This window comes from Haliaeetus leucocephalus, unplaced genomic scaffold (genome assembly GCF_000737465.1).
Source record: "Haliaeetus leucocephalus isolate CR32 unplaced genomic scaffold, Haliaeetus_leucocephalus-4.0 Scaffold21, whole genome shotgun sequence".
In the NCBI taxonomy this organism is placed as follows: Eukaryota; Metazoa; Chordata; class Aves; order Accipitriformes; family Accipitridae; genus Haliaeetus; species Haliaeetus leucocephalus.
The window spans coordinates 2,660,623-2,675,644 of NW_010972457.1; the positions used below are offsets into that span (position 1 = coordinate 2,660,623).

The window sequence follows — 15,022 nt, forward strand, 5'->3', positions numbered from 1 at the left end:
GCCAAAGTCTGCCCTCCAGAAGTCCAAGGTAGCAGTTCTGCTGACCCCCCTCCTTACTTCTCCAAGAATTAAAAACTCTAACATTTCATGACTGCTATGCCCAAGATGGCCTCCAACCACCACGTGACCCACAAGTCCTTCTCTGTTCGCAAACCACAGGTCCAGTGGGGCGCCTTCCCTAGCTGGTTCACTCACCAGCTGTGTTAGGAAGTTATCTTCCACACACTCCAGGAACTTCCTAGACTGTTTTGCCTCTGCTGTATTGTATTGGAGAAACTGGCTGCTCATGGCTTGGATGGGCATTGTTGTGGTTTAACCCCAGGTGGCAATAAGCACCACCCCAGAAGACATCTGGTAAGTTGAAGTACCCCATGAAAACAAGAGCTAATGATTGTGAGACTTCTCCTGGCTGCTTATAGAATATTTCATCTGCCTCTTCATCCTGGCTGGAGGTCTATAACAGACTTCCGCCATGATATCTGCCTTGTTGGCCTTCCCCATCTCTTACACATCAACACTCAACCCTATTGTCACCATCATTAAGCTCCAGACAATCAAAACTCTCCCTAACATAGAAGGCTACCCCACCACCTCTCCTTCCTTGCCTATCCCTTCTGAAGAGTTTATAGCCATCCATTGCAGCACTCCAGTTGTGCGAGTCATCCCACCATGTTTCCACAATGGCAACTATGTCATAGTTTTCCTGCTGCACAATGCCTTCCAGCTCCTCCTGTTTGTTGCCCATGCTGTGTGCATTGGTGTAGAGGCACTTCAGCTGGGCTATTGATCCTGCCACCTTTTTGGGCGGAGAAGCCTTAATCCCTAAGTGACCATTCTCAGGCGCCTCCATGGTTTCTAACACATCAATAACCTTTGTGTCTTTGCTGCCGCATGGATCTCCATCCCCTGCCTCCATTGAGATGGCAGACTGAAGGACCTCACTAGCACACCATCCCTCAAACATTCGCATGCTGTCCCCAGGCTTAACTCTAGTGAGCCTGGTTTTATTCCTTTCCCCCTTCAAATCTAGTTTAAAGCTCTTTCTATAAGCCTTGCTTATTCCTGTGCAAAGATCCTTTTCCCCCTTTGAGACAGGTGTACCCCATCTGTTGCCAGCTGGCCTGGTGTCTTGTAAATTGACCCACGATCAAAAACCCCAAAATTCTTGATGTATGAAAACAGTAACACAAAACATACCATTTAAGTAAGACTTCTGTCATTAATTTCATCATGACAGCAATATCTACTTTAATTTTCTTAATTAGTTAGTAAATAATTCTATTTACAAGCATGTATACAGTATGATGTTACCATTAACTACAGGAGCATATCATAATCTACTTTATTCAGGCTCTTTGATGCATATGTCAGCTAAACACTTTCAAGCACTAGTAAGCTAACACGTTGCAATTCTGCATGTAGAAAATTTCTAGAGGCATATGGGACACTTCAGCCATGCATTTCTCAAACACTTGTAAGGTAGAGCAGAACACCAAGTATCAGGAAACATGGTTTTCACAGCTGTACTGAAATATTGGGGATACAGGTATTTCCAGCAAAGATGGTTCTGTGCATTTTCAAACTTTTTCTTTCCTAATTCTTTCAACATGTCCTACAGAAATCCTATCTCATTCCCCTTCCCAGCTGCTCACACAGTCTCATGAACAGACTCCTCTAGTCAATCTTAATACTCACTCAGATGCTTCACAGCAGTATAATGCAATTCATGACAATTCACAGACTCAGAAATCTGCAAGCAACTTCAAGAGGCCATCCATAACAGTAGGAATGCCTCTAAAGGCAGTATCAGCTTGCACATACATCATTTTCCAAAAGATATCTAAGCATTTCTGAAAAACCCTCACTACACTAATTGCCAGGGAAGCATTCATTGGTTTTATTTGTTCTGTTAGAAAGGTTACTTTCACATCTAATTGAAATCTCCCTGATATTTAAGTCCCATTAATTCTTATTCTGTCCAGCATGGGCAGCAGAGATTTTTCCTTTCTTGCAGCAGTCCCTATGTAATAGAAGACTCTTAAGTTCCTCCTCAATCTTCTCTTCTTTAGAAGAAAAACAAGCATAGCTACTCAATCTTTCATTGCATTTTATTCTCAAGACCTTGCATTGTTATCATTGTTCCAGTGTGGATTCTCTCCAACTAGGCCACAACTAGGGATGTAATACTCCACCTAAGACCCTACCAAAGCTGGGCAAAGCTGAAGATTTATTTCACACATTTTGAAAGTTATATCATGTCCTGTTGATGTATCTTCTAGGAAGTGTTACTAACCTTTTGTTATACCACAATATTGTTAATTCACTTGCACTGGTGATGTACTATAACCCTACATCTTTTTTTTTTTGCACAGCAGATCGTTCTTTGTGTTATATTTGTACCTAACTGTATGAGAATCTGCATGAAAATTACAATTCTCACTTTTCCCTAATAAACTTCATCTAACACTTTTCTCAAAACCTTTTCCCTTCTGCCAGAAGTCCTTCCAATTCCATTATACTTTCAGTACCTTCCAATCCAAAATCAATGGAAATTGAGGCCTGACCTGTTATTATCAAGAAGAATTCTACTCTATACATCTTTCAATTTTAATAATGAACCACTGGTAACTATTCTCCAAATACAGCGGATTCTTTTAGACCAAGTTTTCTCAGCTCACTCATGAGACAATGTGAAAAACTAAGACCATCATCTGCTTCTGTGTTTATAAGGTCTGTTACCTTTTCACATCAGAAACTATGATTGCTTTGACATAATCTCTTCTTGATAAATATATGTTTCATTTGCTTGTCTCCTTGTTATCGTCCTGGTACTTAAACAGTCTGATAATTTGCGTAAGTATTTTTCTGTGAATTGTAGTTAAACTCACCTCATAATTTCTTGGCTCTCTTTTTCTTCCTTTTTAAAAACGAAATACTTCATTTGTCTACCACTGCTGCCTTTCTCCTCCTCCATTTCTCACCACAAAAAAATGCACTCTGAAATTTTGCCTGCCAGTCTTGTAGGTACAAGAGAATGAAGCTCATAATGACCAGTTAATTTGAAGAAATCTAATGTGTTTCTATTTTCTAAATTGTTCTTTCCCAATTTGAAAGAGACATTGTATCTTTTTATAAGTGGTATTAATTCCTCTAGTCACTGATTGCCATTTTGGTGGAGACTCACAGATGCAAGACAGACATTACTTTTTCAGCATTATCTATTGACAGTTTTCTCATTCCATTAATCTGCGTATCAACCCTTTCCTCAATTGTCTTCTCACTGTGAATATAGTTATAGAATGATTTCATGTTACTTATGTCTCTTGCTAGTTGCATGACATTCTTGAGTTAGCCTCTGAATTTCTTCACATTACACTTTTCCATCCTTCCTTCCATTAAAAAAACAATTCTGATATTATTCCTTCTTCTTGGATTTGAGATCAACAAAGCCTTCCCACCACTGCCAGAATCCTTGTCTCCTTTATTCTCTTCCCCAGTTCAAAATATTCATCAGATCCCAGACTCTATTTGTTTACCTCATTCCTTCTTTCAATGGCTACCTACCTAAACCTCTGCCCTTGGAATTTCTATGTGCTCCTGCCTTACCTTCTTGACCCACTTAATTCTAGGTCTTTTTCTATACAATGACTAATTAATTTATCTTCTGTTCCCACCTACTTCTTGTTCACTCGCCAGTTCCCAGGCCCAGTGCCCCTGTTAGGATAGTTTCAATATCATGCTAAATTCTGTGTTTCATCTTGGTATCCTCAGACACTGGCTTTCTGTAGCCCTTTGTTTCTCTACCCAATATACAGTCTTTCTGGAGACTGCTTCCAGATCCCCCTCTCAGCTTTTTATCCCCTATCTACTTATTCCTCATCACAAGACTAGTTTTTGCCCCTTCTGCACCTAAAGTAGCACAGTGTCCTCCTCCTGTTTGTCATAGTCAAACAACAAAACAGTCCACTGCAGAAATTGCCCAAAATATGAGGTTGGATGCCTAGAGCTAAAATTACATAAAGTGATATGAATATTAACGACAACATTCTTATCTGAGTGGGGCAGAAGCACGAGCAGAGTATTTATGAAACTTAGTGGTTAAAAATCTGTACCACTTTCTACTGACTTTTCAAAGGCTAAAACTTGTGGAGAGGAACAAAAAGACAGTGAAACACATATCTGTAGCACAAAGGCCAATTTTGCCTTATTTCAGTCTCAGGGCTAAAAATGCTTGCTGAAGTTTTACGAAAGAATTCACTGAAATATTCTAACAGAAGTAAAACCGTGTGTCATCTCCCTTGCATATTTTCCCAAGTGGTAGGATAGCTCTCAATCTTCTTTCTTCCCTTTTTCGTAACCCGTGGTCCTATGATCACAGCTACAATAAAGGCAGATACAGTATAAAATATGTTAACAACTTTCAGGAAAGTTTTTACCTTGATATCAGAGGTGTCACGCTGACTATTGCGCCATGCTCTTGAAATAGATGAAAAAGTTCTATCTGCATGATCAAACTTCCCACCTTGTAGATTTAGGAAAAGTGTTGTAAAGGGCTCCTAAATACATATAAAAAGATTAATTAAAAACAGCAAATGTATTTCTTCAGGAATTTCAGGGGAAAAAAAGGATTTATTATTCTTTTGGGGTTTGGTTATTAATGATGCTATTCTTCTGGCAGACACTTGATTAATTGCAAAGGGTTAATTCTGCTATCCAAGAATGAGAAATATAAACTGATGCTTATTTGTTCAATAAATGCTTTTTATTCCTACTCCATGCATATATATTCAGATAAAGAAAAGCAAATAAAAACAAAAGAAAATATTTACATGCTGGTGGAGAAGCTACAGTCAGTTGTGACACAAATTGCTCTCAAAAACATGAAAAAGCTCAATATTTTTAGCTCAGACATTTTTAAACTAGCATGTAACAAAAATAACACATGCATTTTATTTTGTTCAAGGTAATCTATTAATATAAAGGGTAACATTCAATACCAATAGCTTTATGATTGTTACTGTTTAATATGTAATTTATGATTTAGAAAAGAAAAATGTTTGAAAGATTTAAAAGCCTCCTCTTAGTTAAAGAACACTTAAGCACATATTAGTGGATAATTGCTTGAAATTAGCTAAGCACTATAAATTACTTCAAGGATTTATGTATGCTTGTACATTCTAACAAGCTTTAATTAATGATGTGCTGCTAATGCTTTCCCAAAGAAATTACTTTCTAGGAGATAAATCGCCTTTCAATTTTATAGAAAAATGCATTGTTTAACCAATATATTATCAATATGTAGCGTCTCAAAAGTTACTTCCATATAAATGCCAGCAGATTTTTAAAAAATTAATTATTTACACCACAGAATTTCATGATCATCAGAAACCAACTCATTTACTCTCATTAGGAGGTGAAAATTAAATGCATTCAGTAAGAACCACAAATGTTCAGTATGTGGTCCAATCAGAAAATATGCAAGGAAGGAATGTTAACTATGTTTAAAGTAATGTAAGAATGTAACTAAAAAGCAATTTTTAAGGAAAAAAAGCTTTACTGATTTGAAAAGGCTGTACCATAAAAATTAAAACTTTCTGCTCAAACTTCGGAACACATTTATTCTACAGTACTGATTACAAATACTAGAAAATTTCAGGACTCTCCTATGCCATTGAGTTTTAGTTTATTCATTCCTAGCTATTTGTTGCTTTCATTATCATTTAAAGGAAAAGCATTTTTAGAAGATATACTTACAATTCTTAATAACCATGTGAGTGCGAAACTTGCAGTTGAATAATGTGTGCCATAGTGAAATTTTGGAACCTGATCATCTTCCCATGATTCATATCTCTCAGCAAAGAACGCTGCTCTCTTTGGGTTCAAAGCTCCAATAGGCTACAAGGTTTGTAAAAATAAATAAATAAAGTAAATAAAGATAACATGATCTATTATCACATCATATTCCCCTTGTTCTTTTTGGTAACCAGAATTATCACACGCATGGAGAAGACTGTTTTGTGTTTTGCAAAAGCAGATGTTGCATTCTGTAAGCACCTGAACAGCACCTGTGTATTTCAAACCAGGATTCCATGTACATGCACATGGCTGGTTGGAAAAAAGTCTCTTCTGCATTCATATAGCCCTCATTTCTATTTACTGCTGATTCAAGTCAATGACTAAAAACTGCTTCACAGTGGAATGTCTTGGACAAAGAGTTGTTAACTTGTGTGCCTGTGGATATGTGTGCAGGTTAAATACACTATTAAGCAAATGGTAAGCAACAACAAGAAACATCTTTGGATATTTTGGGGGCAAAAATAGTGACTGATAGGGTGGAAGAATATTAACAGTGCATTTGGAATTTTGGTATTACTATTGTTTCTGTGCTTTCTATTTACCATCCAAGACAAGTTTTACTTAATGGATAAAACCTGAAACTTTGAAATAGACTAATAAAATAGCAGCATTTCTATATAAAAACATTGATATAAAAGAAACAAGTAACATATGTATGACTAAAAAAGTCTGTCACACTTTCACCAACATTGTTATTCTTTGTTCAGCGCTTACCTAGGACATAAACACCAAGGGATTTATTTAAATGTAAGAAATATAATATTTTGTTATCTATAGCTGCATATTTCTTCAGCAGACTGTTACATAAAGGATTTGGAAAAATCAGTATACGTCACATAAGTCACTGAGAAACGCAAAAGTTAATTTAGCCATTCCACACGTAGAACACTGTAAGAGGTCTAAAATATCTTTGTATTTGTGAAGATACATGCAAAATATCTGCAATACAATTTTGTATACATATTGAGCACACTGTTTGTATGTTATTAATGTAAATGATGCCCGTCTGTACAGACAATGGATGCATTCAAGTGTAACCGAAGAATAAACATGCAAAAATATTTTCTTCTTTCTGTTCTGCAAGAATAAATATATTTAAGAATACACTACAAGATAAGGAAAGACTTTAAAAGAAAAGTCCTTGAACAAAAGTATCAGTAACCTAGTCATTAATTCAAGCATAGTTCAACTAAAAAACTATGTCCGCTATTCAGATTATTATTATTCAGATAACTGCTTCTTTGCAGCTCACGTGAAATTTGGCATGCAAGCTTTGAAGTATTTTCTCTTCTAGGATAGATTAGATCTATGAATGACCTAAGATCTAATCTTACATTTTTTACTTTGAGCACCTTTCACATTGCAGTAGGATAAAGAAAACATCTTAGGTTAATTACTATTTTTGCAGTTCACTAATTTGAAATATAACCCTTTAGAAGAAGTGGTTCTTGTATAAAAGGATTTTTATCTGATTTAGCAAATTTATTCCAGGGAAGAATGAAACTGACTCCAAGAAGTCTCTTTGTTGCAAGAACCATTTTGGAATCTCCATCTGTACTGATTTTCCCTAAAGACTCAGCTATGCTTGAGGGAAAAAAGAAGAAAGAAGGTCATTGGTAGACAAATTATATAAATTAAAAAGAGAAACAGTGTTGTGCTGTATGGTTCTGTAACATTTTATGTATTCTCTTTATCTGCCCCTATTTTTATTACTCTCCAAATGAGTATAGCCCAAATCAATAGTTATAGAATTACACTCCTTGAATATAAAGCAAAGCTAAACCCAATTAGAATTGATTTCATTCTCTTTTCAAAAAAAAAAAAAAAAAAATGGTATCATGCAGAGATCCATATAGCCAGAATCCACAGTATTGATTTTGGCTGTTATTGTTACAGTTGGTTTCTGAAGCCTGCAACAGGACAACTATCAAGACATGTCACATTTATTTGCAAGCAAATAAAAAAAGTCCCCAAATGAAAGAAAGCTTAGGGAAAAAAAAAGAACCATGGAGCTGTGCACTGACAATGATACACTATCAGCTTACTCAGAGAAGTTACAGTGGGAATACACACATTGAATTATACATTACACGAATGCACTGATTTATTGTGGTAATAACATCCACCTCATTAAAAGATTCTGCTTTGCTGCAGTTGGAGGGCTACATATTGTTTACTGCTATAAATTAATGGCAGTGCACAGAAGACTGTAGAACCCTTCTAACAATAGATCTGTAATGACAGTGCTGTATATCACAGCTTCCCCAGCAGCTTCATAATAAAATGGAGACAATGTATTGGGCTAATACATTCTACCAGCCAGGCCCATATTTTTCTGACAACTGCTTCTAAGGATGAGGTGATTCTAGTGTGTTGCACTGCACTATGAACAGTTAACTAAGCTTGAGCTACAGAATAAAGGACATAAAAGGAATATTCAAATACCCCCTGACTTTTCAAATTAATTGAAATTTTGTAATTATTTCATATTTCAAAATTAACAGGGAGTCATGATTACATACTAGATTCCCTCCCCTTTGGGTAAACGCCAAAGGAAGAGTTAACTCCAAACTAAGCTATGCTAGATGTAGCTGTGAGACCACAAATCTACACTACTCACACTACCTTCCCTATGGCTACAGACAACTAAGGAAGAACAAGCTGAAAAGCTTTCATATCCAGAAATTCCAGAATATATTTTCTTTGCAGTACCTCTTTTCAGAGTGGAAAAATAGATATTAGTTCACCAATTAAAAATACTTATTTAGATGGGGGAAAAAAGAAAAGTAGAGGTAGAAAAATTCCAACAAGCAAAAACAATGGCTGAGATTACAGGAGTCAAGACCAAAAAAGAAATCACTTATGGCTGCTAAGTTTTCAAACTGCATTGAAAAATGAATAATGCATATCGTTTTCAAGTCAGAGTTCATTCAAAAAAGGCTCCAAACTGGAGGAAGAATTGGGGTAAGGAAGTTTTTGTTTTCTCTTTTTGAAAGGCATGATCACCTGGTTTTTGACCCAAAGTGGTTGTTATAACATGTGCTACAAATATGAAAGTTACAAGCTATTCTTAAAAAAACCAAACTCATTTGATATCAATTTTTCAAGTGCTCTCAAATCTAGGAATACCTCAAAATAAATAAACCTCACATTTTGACCAAGAACCGAATATAGTAAATCTCAGTCTTTGGACCAAGCTTGGTTGCTTTCTTTGAGACACAACAAAGAAAAATGGTCTGTTGAAAAATAACTGAGAAAACACTCTGACTCTTACCATCTACTGCTGTTAAATATGTCCAGACACTATGGTGTACAGTTATATCTGTTGGTTCTTAATCTTACTCTGCGCCAGACACTGGAACAGTGGCCCATCTTGCCTCCATTTTCAGAAGAGGCCCTGTTGCACCCAACAGAAGAAAGCAGAATGCTCACTGCTCCTCTGCATAGGGCAGAATCTCTCCTGGATTCTGTCGCTCATGTTCAAAAATACATACATTTTGGAAAATTGTTAATGACCTAACATAAGCAGACTGAAGTCTTATAAAGAATTACGATATGTTTATTTACAGTTACACATTTAAGAAGAAAAAGAAGTGCTTTTTATTCCTAATGTGTTTTTATTTTTAAATAGTGTTACTCCAAAGAAACAGACATACCCTGTTCTTACTCATGCTGCCTTTTGTTATTGGCTTTTACACAGGCTTCTGTTATTAAAACAAACATTGCCACTTTTACTGTCTCCTATCCATTGTAATACTGGGAAGACTTTTTAACTCATTAATATTCAAAATCCATGAAAGACTAGAGTACTATGGCAGTAAATTGCATTTAATTACTGCAAACAGTAAGTAGTCAAGATACCCTAGTTTCATCTTAACTGTTAACTGTTACGTCTTTTGCTGAAGATGGCAACCTTAACAATTACTACTGGAAATCAGGACATGTGCCTGTGAGTTCTGAAAAGTAGGCAGTTCCAGAAATTAAGTCCATGCTGACCAGTGCAAACAGAAAGATTTAAAAATTAATGAAAATATTATTCTTTGAAATTTGTATTTCAAAAGTTCTTCACCATGAAAAAAATGTTAAAAAGGAAAGAAAGACACTAAAAAAAAAAAAGAAAAAAGACAAAAAGCAAAAATGGAGGGGGGGGGAGAAAAAATGCTTTTCCTTGTGATTTCTTATACCGTTTTCTTATCCATACCCAATCAGGTATTTGGATTCCTGTGAATACCATTGTCTGTATCATTGAATTATGTTTTGTAGCATCCTTGCCAAGTATGATGTTTGTTTTTCATACGTTTTATTTTCAAGATGACTATCTGGTTTTCATTACTGATATTTTTCATATATTCATTGGGCTTAAAGGAGCAGGGGGACCATTAGGTGATCTCATCTAGCCTTGTGTTTGTATGACAAGCCATTAAATGCCTTTCCATTACATGATTTTGAGCCCAACTGTTTACACTTGATTATAACATGAGCTGTATTTGGCCAACCTGCTTTCCAGAAAGGCATTTGACTCTTGAGTACACAGACAATCTGCTATTTTTCTTGGAAGCTTTTTCTACTGATAATTGTGATCCTCATTCTAAAAAATACGTACTTCAGTTCGTCTATGAATTTACTGGTGTGTTACCAAAGAAATCTTGTTATGTTTCTCTCTGACATACCACAGAGTCTCTACTTACCCAGTATTTTCTGTATATAAAGATACTTATAGACTATAATTAGACCTTTTAATAAACAAAAGAAATCGAGCTCTTCAGGTCTTCCATTTTAAGGCATTTCTTCCAGCCTTAAGACTTCTCTGCAGCCTGCCCACTTATCAATGTATTCTAATATACAGATAACTGAAATGTGTTCAGTGTTCCAGTGTTAGACTTCTCACTGTTGTAAATATGCCAAGTGCTGTATACTCTGCTGCAATCTAACCACAACTGCATTTTTAGAGGATTGCTTGTTTAGTTACTTTATGTATTACCAACACATAATTAACTCCCAGAACTAGCCAATACTTGTAATATTGTCAGTGGGACTTCGTGATCATCTGAGTAAAACTTTTTCCCAGACAGAGATATAAAGACAAGATGCAAAGGTTTAATTATACGCAAACTATATTAACTTAGGTCAACTGGGAAATATCTGGGAATAAACTCATATAATGTAGATCACTACTCTTTCATGCATCATTTTTCTGTTTGAGAACAGCCACAAAATGCTATACTCGCCTCTGAACCAGTTCTCACTGCTAGAACTCACCATTCTTCCTCTCAAACAACTGACTTCTGCTTTCTTAAAAATTAGGTCCTCCAACTCCCCCATCTTCTTTAGAGTGCATCTTAACTTTAATCCATATCTAACTCAAATTCATTAAAGAACTGTATCTCAAAGAAAACAACAGACACAATTACTGGCTGAACTGTTTGAACTGTCCTCACTGATCAACTAAACTGGTCCTTGAGCTGCTCCAGGAAATATTTAAAAAATGGAAACAATCTACCAAGGAGAAAAACAATCCTTACCAATTCATTCCCAAAAGCATTGGTTTCACACCAGATGACCAAATCCTACATCAAAGACTAGGCTAGGAGGTGGCAACTATGAACTCAGATGTCAAAATTTGGCTGAACCCAAAAGGACAGAACTTGACAGAACTTTTGTATCCTTCCCCAGTGAGCATTTAGGTGATATACAGTAATTTCTGCTCCAATTCTAACCTGATTTACAATTTTTTAGTATTAATTGTAAATCATATTTTAGTCACTTACATTACTCAGTTTCTGAGAATTTCAACACAAGCAGCTACCTGAATTTCATGTGGTTTCTTAGTGAAATAAGGAATCCTGCGGTCAAACACTTTTTGTATATGCAATATTGAAACTGCAATAATTATGAGTATTAGTGAGTGTACTCTACCGATTTTGACATCAGTGTATGAAATGAGAAAAATTCATACAGCTGTGCTACCTTCTTTTCCAATCACTAAAGTCAACGCACATTTCTGGTGAATTTGTTGAGTAGACATCCTCTGGATATTTGTTATTGTTCCATCTAGTTAATCTTCTTCCCCTTTAGAACTGGCAGGTCGTTATAGTCATAGTTATAATTCTAATCCATTATTTGGAATATAGGTATTTCAAATAATTATGATACTTGAAAATTTGTAGGTAGAAGGGAAACAAATGGGACAACAATGTAAAGCAAGTTCTGAAGAATACTTCCTCTTCTTTTTATGTTGACCTAAAACTAAAATAATTTTCAAGTATAGATAAGAGTTGCAAGCAAGCAAGACTTCATATGGTCCACAGAGAACAAACAAAAAAAATTGCCATAATTACCCTAGTTACAAAGCGAAGAAAACAATACCTTCTCACATAATTAAGTTGCTAGATTCATTGCTTCAGGGAGAAATGCAGAAGAAACATAAATAGGGTTTGCTTTTTTTTAAAAAACGCAACTAGACCACCAGTCCATCAGTGGCCACTAACCTTGTCTGTCTAAATTATTTCTCCGGTTCACAAAGTAGTTGAACTTCTGGTTGCCAAACCTGGGAGGCTATCTGAAGGGAAGGATGATGCTTTACATGCCCTCTTTCTTTTCTTTTTTCACTAGGCTCCTGCTACTGGCTGTTGATAGAGGCAAAATATTAAGCTAGATGAGCTTCTGGACCAGCTCCTCTCTTACGACTTCATACTAAACAACTCAGTATCTTCCCACTGTCCTGGTTTTGGCTGGGATAGAGTTAATTGTCTTCCTAGTAGCTGGTACAGTGCTATGTTTTGGACTTAGGATGAGAATAATATTGATAACACACTGATGTTTTCAGTTGTTGCTAAGTAGTGTTTAGACTAAGTCAAGGACTTTTCAGCTTCTCATGCCCAGCCAGCAAGAAGGCTGGAGGGGCACAAGAAGTTGGGAGGGGACACAGGCAGGGCAGCTGACCCAAACTGGCCAAAGGGGTATTCCATACCGTGTGATGTCACATCTAGTATAGAAACTGGGGGGTGTTGGGCAAGGAGGGCAGATCACTGCTTGGGAACTAACTGGGCATTGGTCAGCGAGTGGTGAGTAATTGCATTGTGCCTTACTTGTTCTGTATATTCCAATTCTTTTATTATTATTATTATTGTCATTTTATTATTGTTATTATTCTCATTACAATTTTCTTCCTTTCTGTCCTGTTAAACAGTTCTTATCTCAACCCAAGAGTTTTACTTTTTTTTCCCCAATTCTCTCCCCCATCCCACTGCGGGGGCGGGGGGGGAAGTGAGTGAGTGGCTACATGGTGCTTAGTTGCTGGCTGGGGTTAAACCACAACACCCACATACACGGACTGGTTCACATGATACAATAAAAGCCAGTCAAGAGCACTCCAGTACAACAAACTTGCAGTTACTTTTACATGCAAATGATTTCTTTGTTTAGTTACATCATTTTATTTACACTAGTGAAGAAACACTGATAAATAGCTACCAGCCACTTCATTTAATACTTGCATGCACAGCTTAGGGTGCAGATAACTATGTCCCAGCAGCTCCTTTAAATAAGTGACAAATATAACCAGCTGACTGTGATCAGCATTTTTATCAAATGTAGGATCCCTGGGTATTTCCAGATGTACTGCACATGAGATGAAATTCCATAATCCTCTTATCTCAGTCTTTTCTAAAATAAATTTAATATAATTGATACATACTAAAACCACTGACCTTTTTATGTAAACATGCTTTTTTTAAATAGTTGTCAGTCCTTACAAGCTTTCTTTGAAAAGACCCTATTTACCAGAAACCACGTCATGAAGTTTACCAGATCGCATTATGCTATAAAATTTTTTTAAAAGTTCAATTTTCTATTCTTCAGAAACTGAGAATTAAATAAAGGGCTGGAATAAAAGCAGACAACAGTTGTGTGCATGAAAATTAAGTTAAAAGTATTTGCACATATGGTTTATTATTAAGATTTTGTGAGAGCTCACACATTCCTTTGAGACAAGAACAGCCAGAAAAAACTGATCTAAAGGTGGTCCAATAACTAGAATGTCTGAACATGTCAATATAAATATTTAAAGGTGAAAAACACAGAAGATTCCCAAAGTCCACAGTTCAAAAATGGATCATAAGCTAATCCTAAGCATAAAAAATGAAGAAAAACTATGTTTAGCGATATTAGTGATGTTTTAGCAATATATTAGTGACAGGATACACCTCAGGTCACCTAAAACCTTGGAAGAATTTGAATGTAAAGGAAAAATCTCCATGCATTCATATTACTAACAATAGTATCAAATGCTATTACACCCATCTGGAGCAGATTCCAAAATAATGCACTGCTGAACTGCAAACTTGCAAACTAATTAAGCACACATACACTTTTACATAAGGTTTATTCATTGTTCAGCACAACAGAATGCATCACACACTGTGTATTTGAGGTATTACTACACCTTAATACTACCGGGAAGACAAACTGAAGAGAGCTGTTATGTGTTGTACAATTCCAAAAGGTCAGGGAGAAAGGAAGTTGCATGTCCCTGGGAATCATGAGGAGAAATCAAGCTGCTTACAGGCGCTGAGGAGGGTATGGCATTGTAATTGCCTGACTTGGAAGATAACCCTGCCAGCCAAAAGCAACCATTTGCTTATACTATCCATGACATAATCTGTCAAGTGAAAGAAATCCCTGCATCATCACTCACTTATTTAAAATTAAAAAAAAAAAATTCCTTTTATGGATTTCAAGAAACAGGATTTAATGAGAAGCCACATGCACTTGAATCATAGCAGGAGATGAAAACGTTCTCTCTCTGCCTTCCCTTCACAGACCATGCTCCTCTGCCAACACATCGTACAAGCCACTGTCACAGAAAACAGAAGCCATTATACCTAACACCAGATCTATATAAAATAATCAGAACTAAAAACATAATCCTCTTGGCTTGTACTAGCAGCACAGGAACTCAGGCAAAAAGCTGATACAAACTTGCTTCTTCTGCAGATTAAACACTGTCAGGGCACACAAAATATACATTATTGCGTATCACATGTAAGCACCAAGCCCTACAAAAAGAGCGGCAGCAGGCTAGAAATGTGTACTTGGGAACGTATAAACAGTTTTTTATTGTAATCTGTACTGTTTCATAGAACTATCACAATCAGATTATATTGAT

The 15,022-nt window shown here is 36.2% G+C and overlaps 1 protein-coding gene across 1 annotated transcript in view; it reads right to left on the reverse strand.

The window, feature by feature from the left end:
• Positions 1-15,022, reverse strand: part of LRBA (LPS-responsive vesicle trafficking, beach and anchor containing) — a 431,397-nt gene that overhangs the window by 115,238 nt on the left and 301,137 nt on the right. The window contains exons 45-46 of the mRNA XM_010576372.1: positions 5,755-5,895; positions 4,437-4,556 (exon numbers count right to left, since the gene is read on the reverse strand). Coding sequence (XP_010574674.1) covers positions 4,437-4,556; positions 5,755-5,895 — 261 coding nt within the window. The remainder of the gene's footprint in view (positions 1-4,436; positions 4,557-5,754; positions 5,896-15,022) is intronic.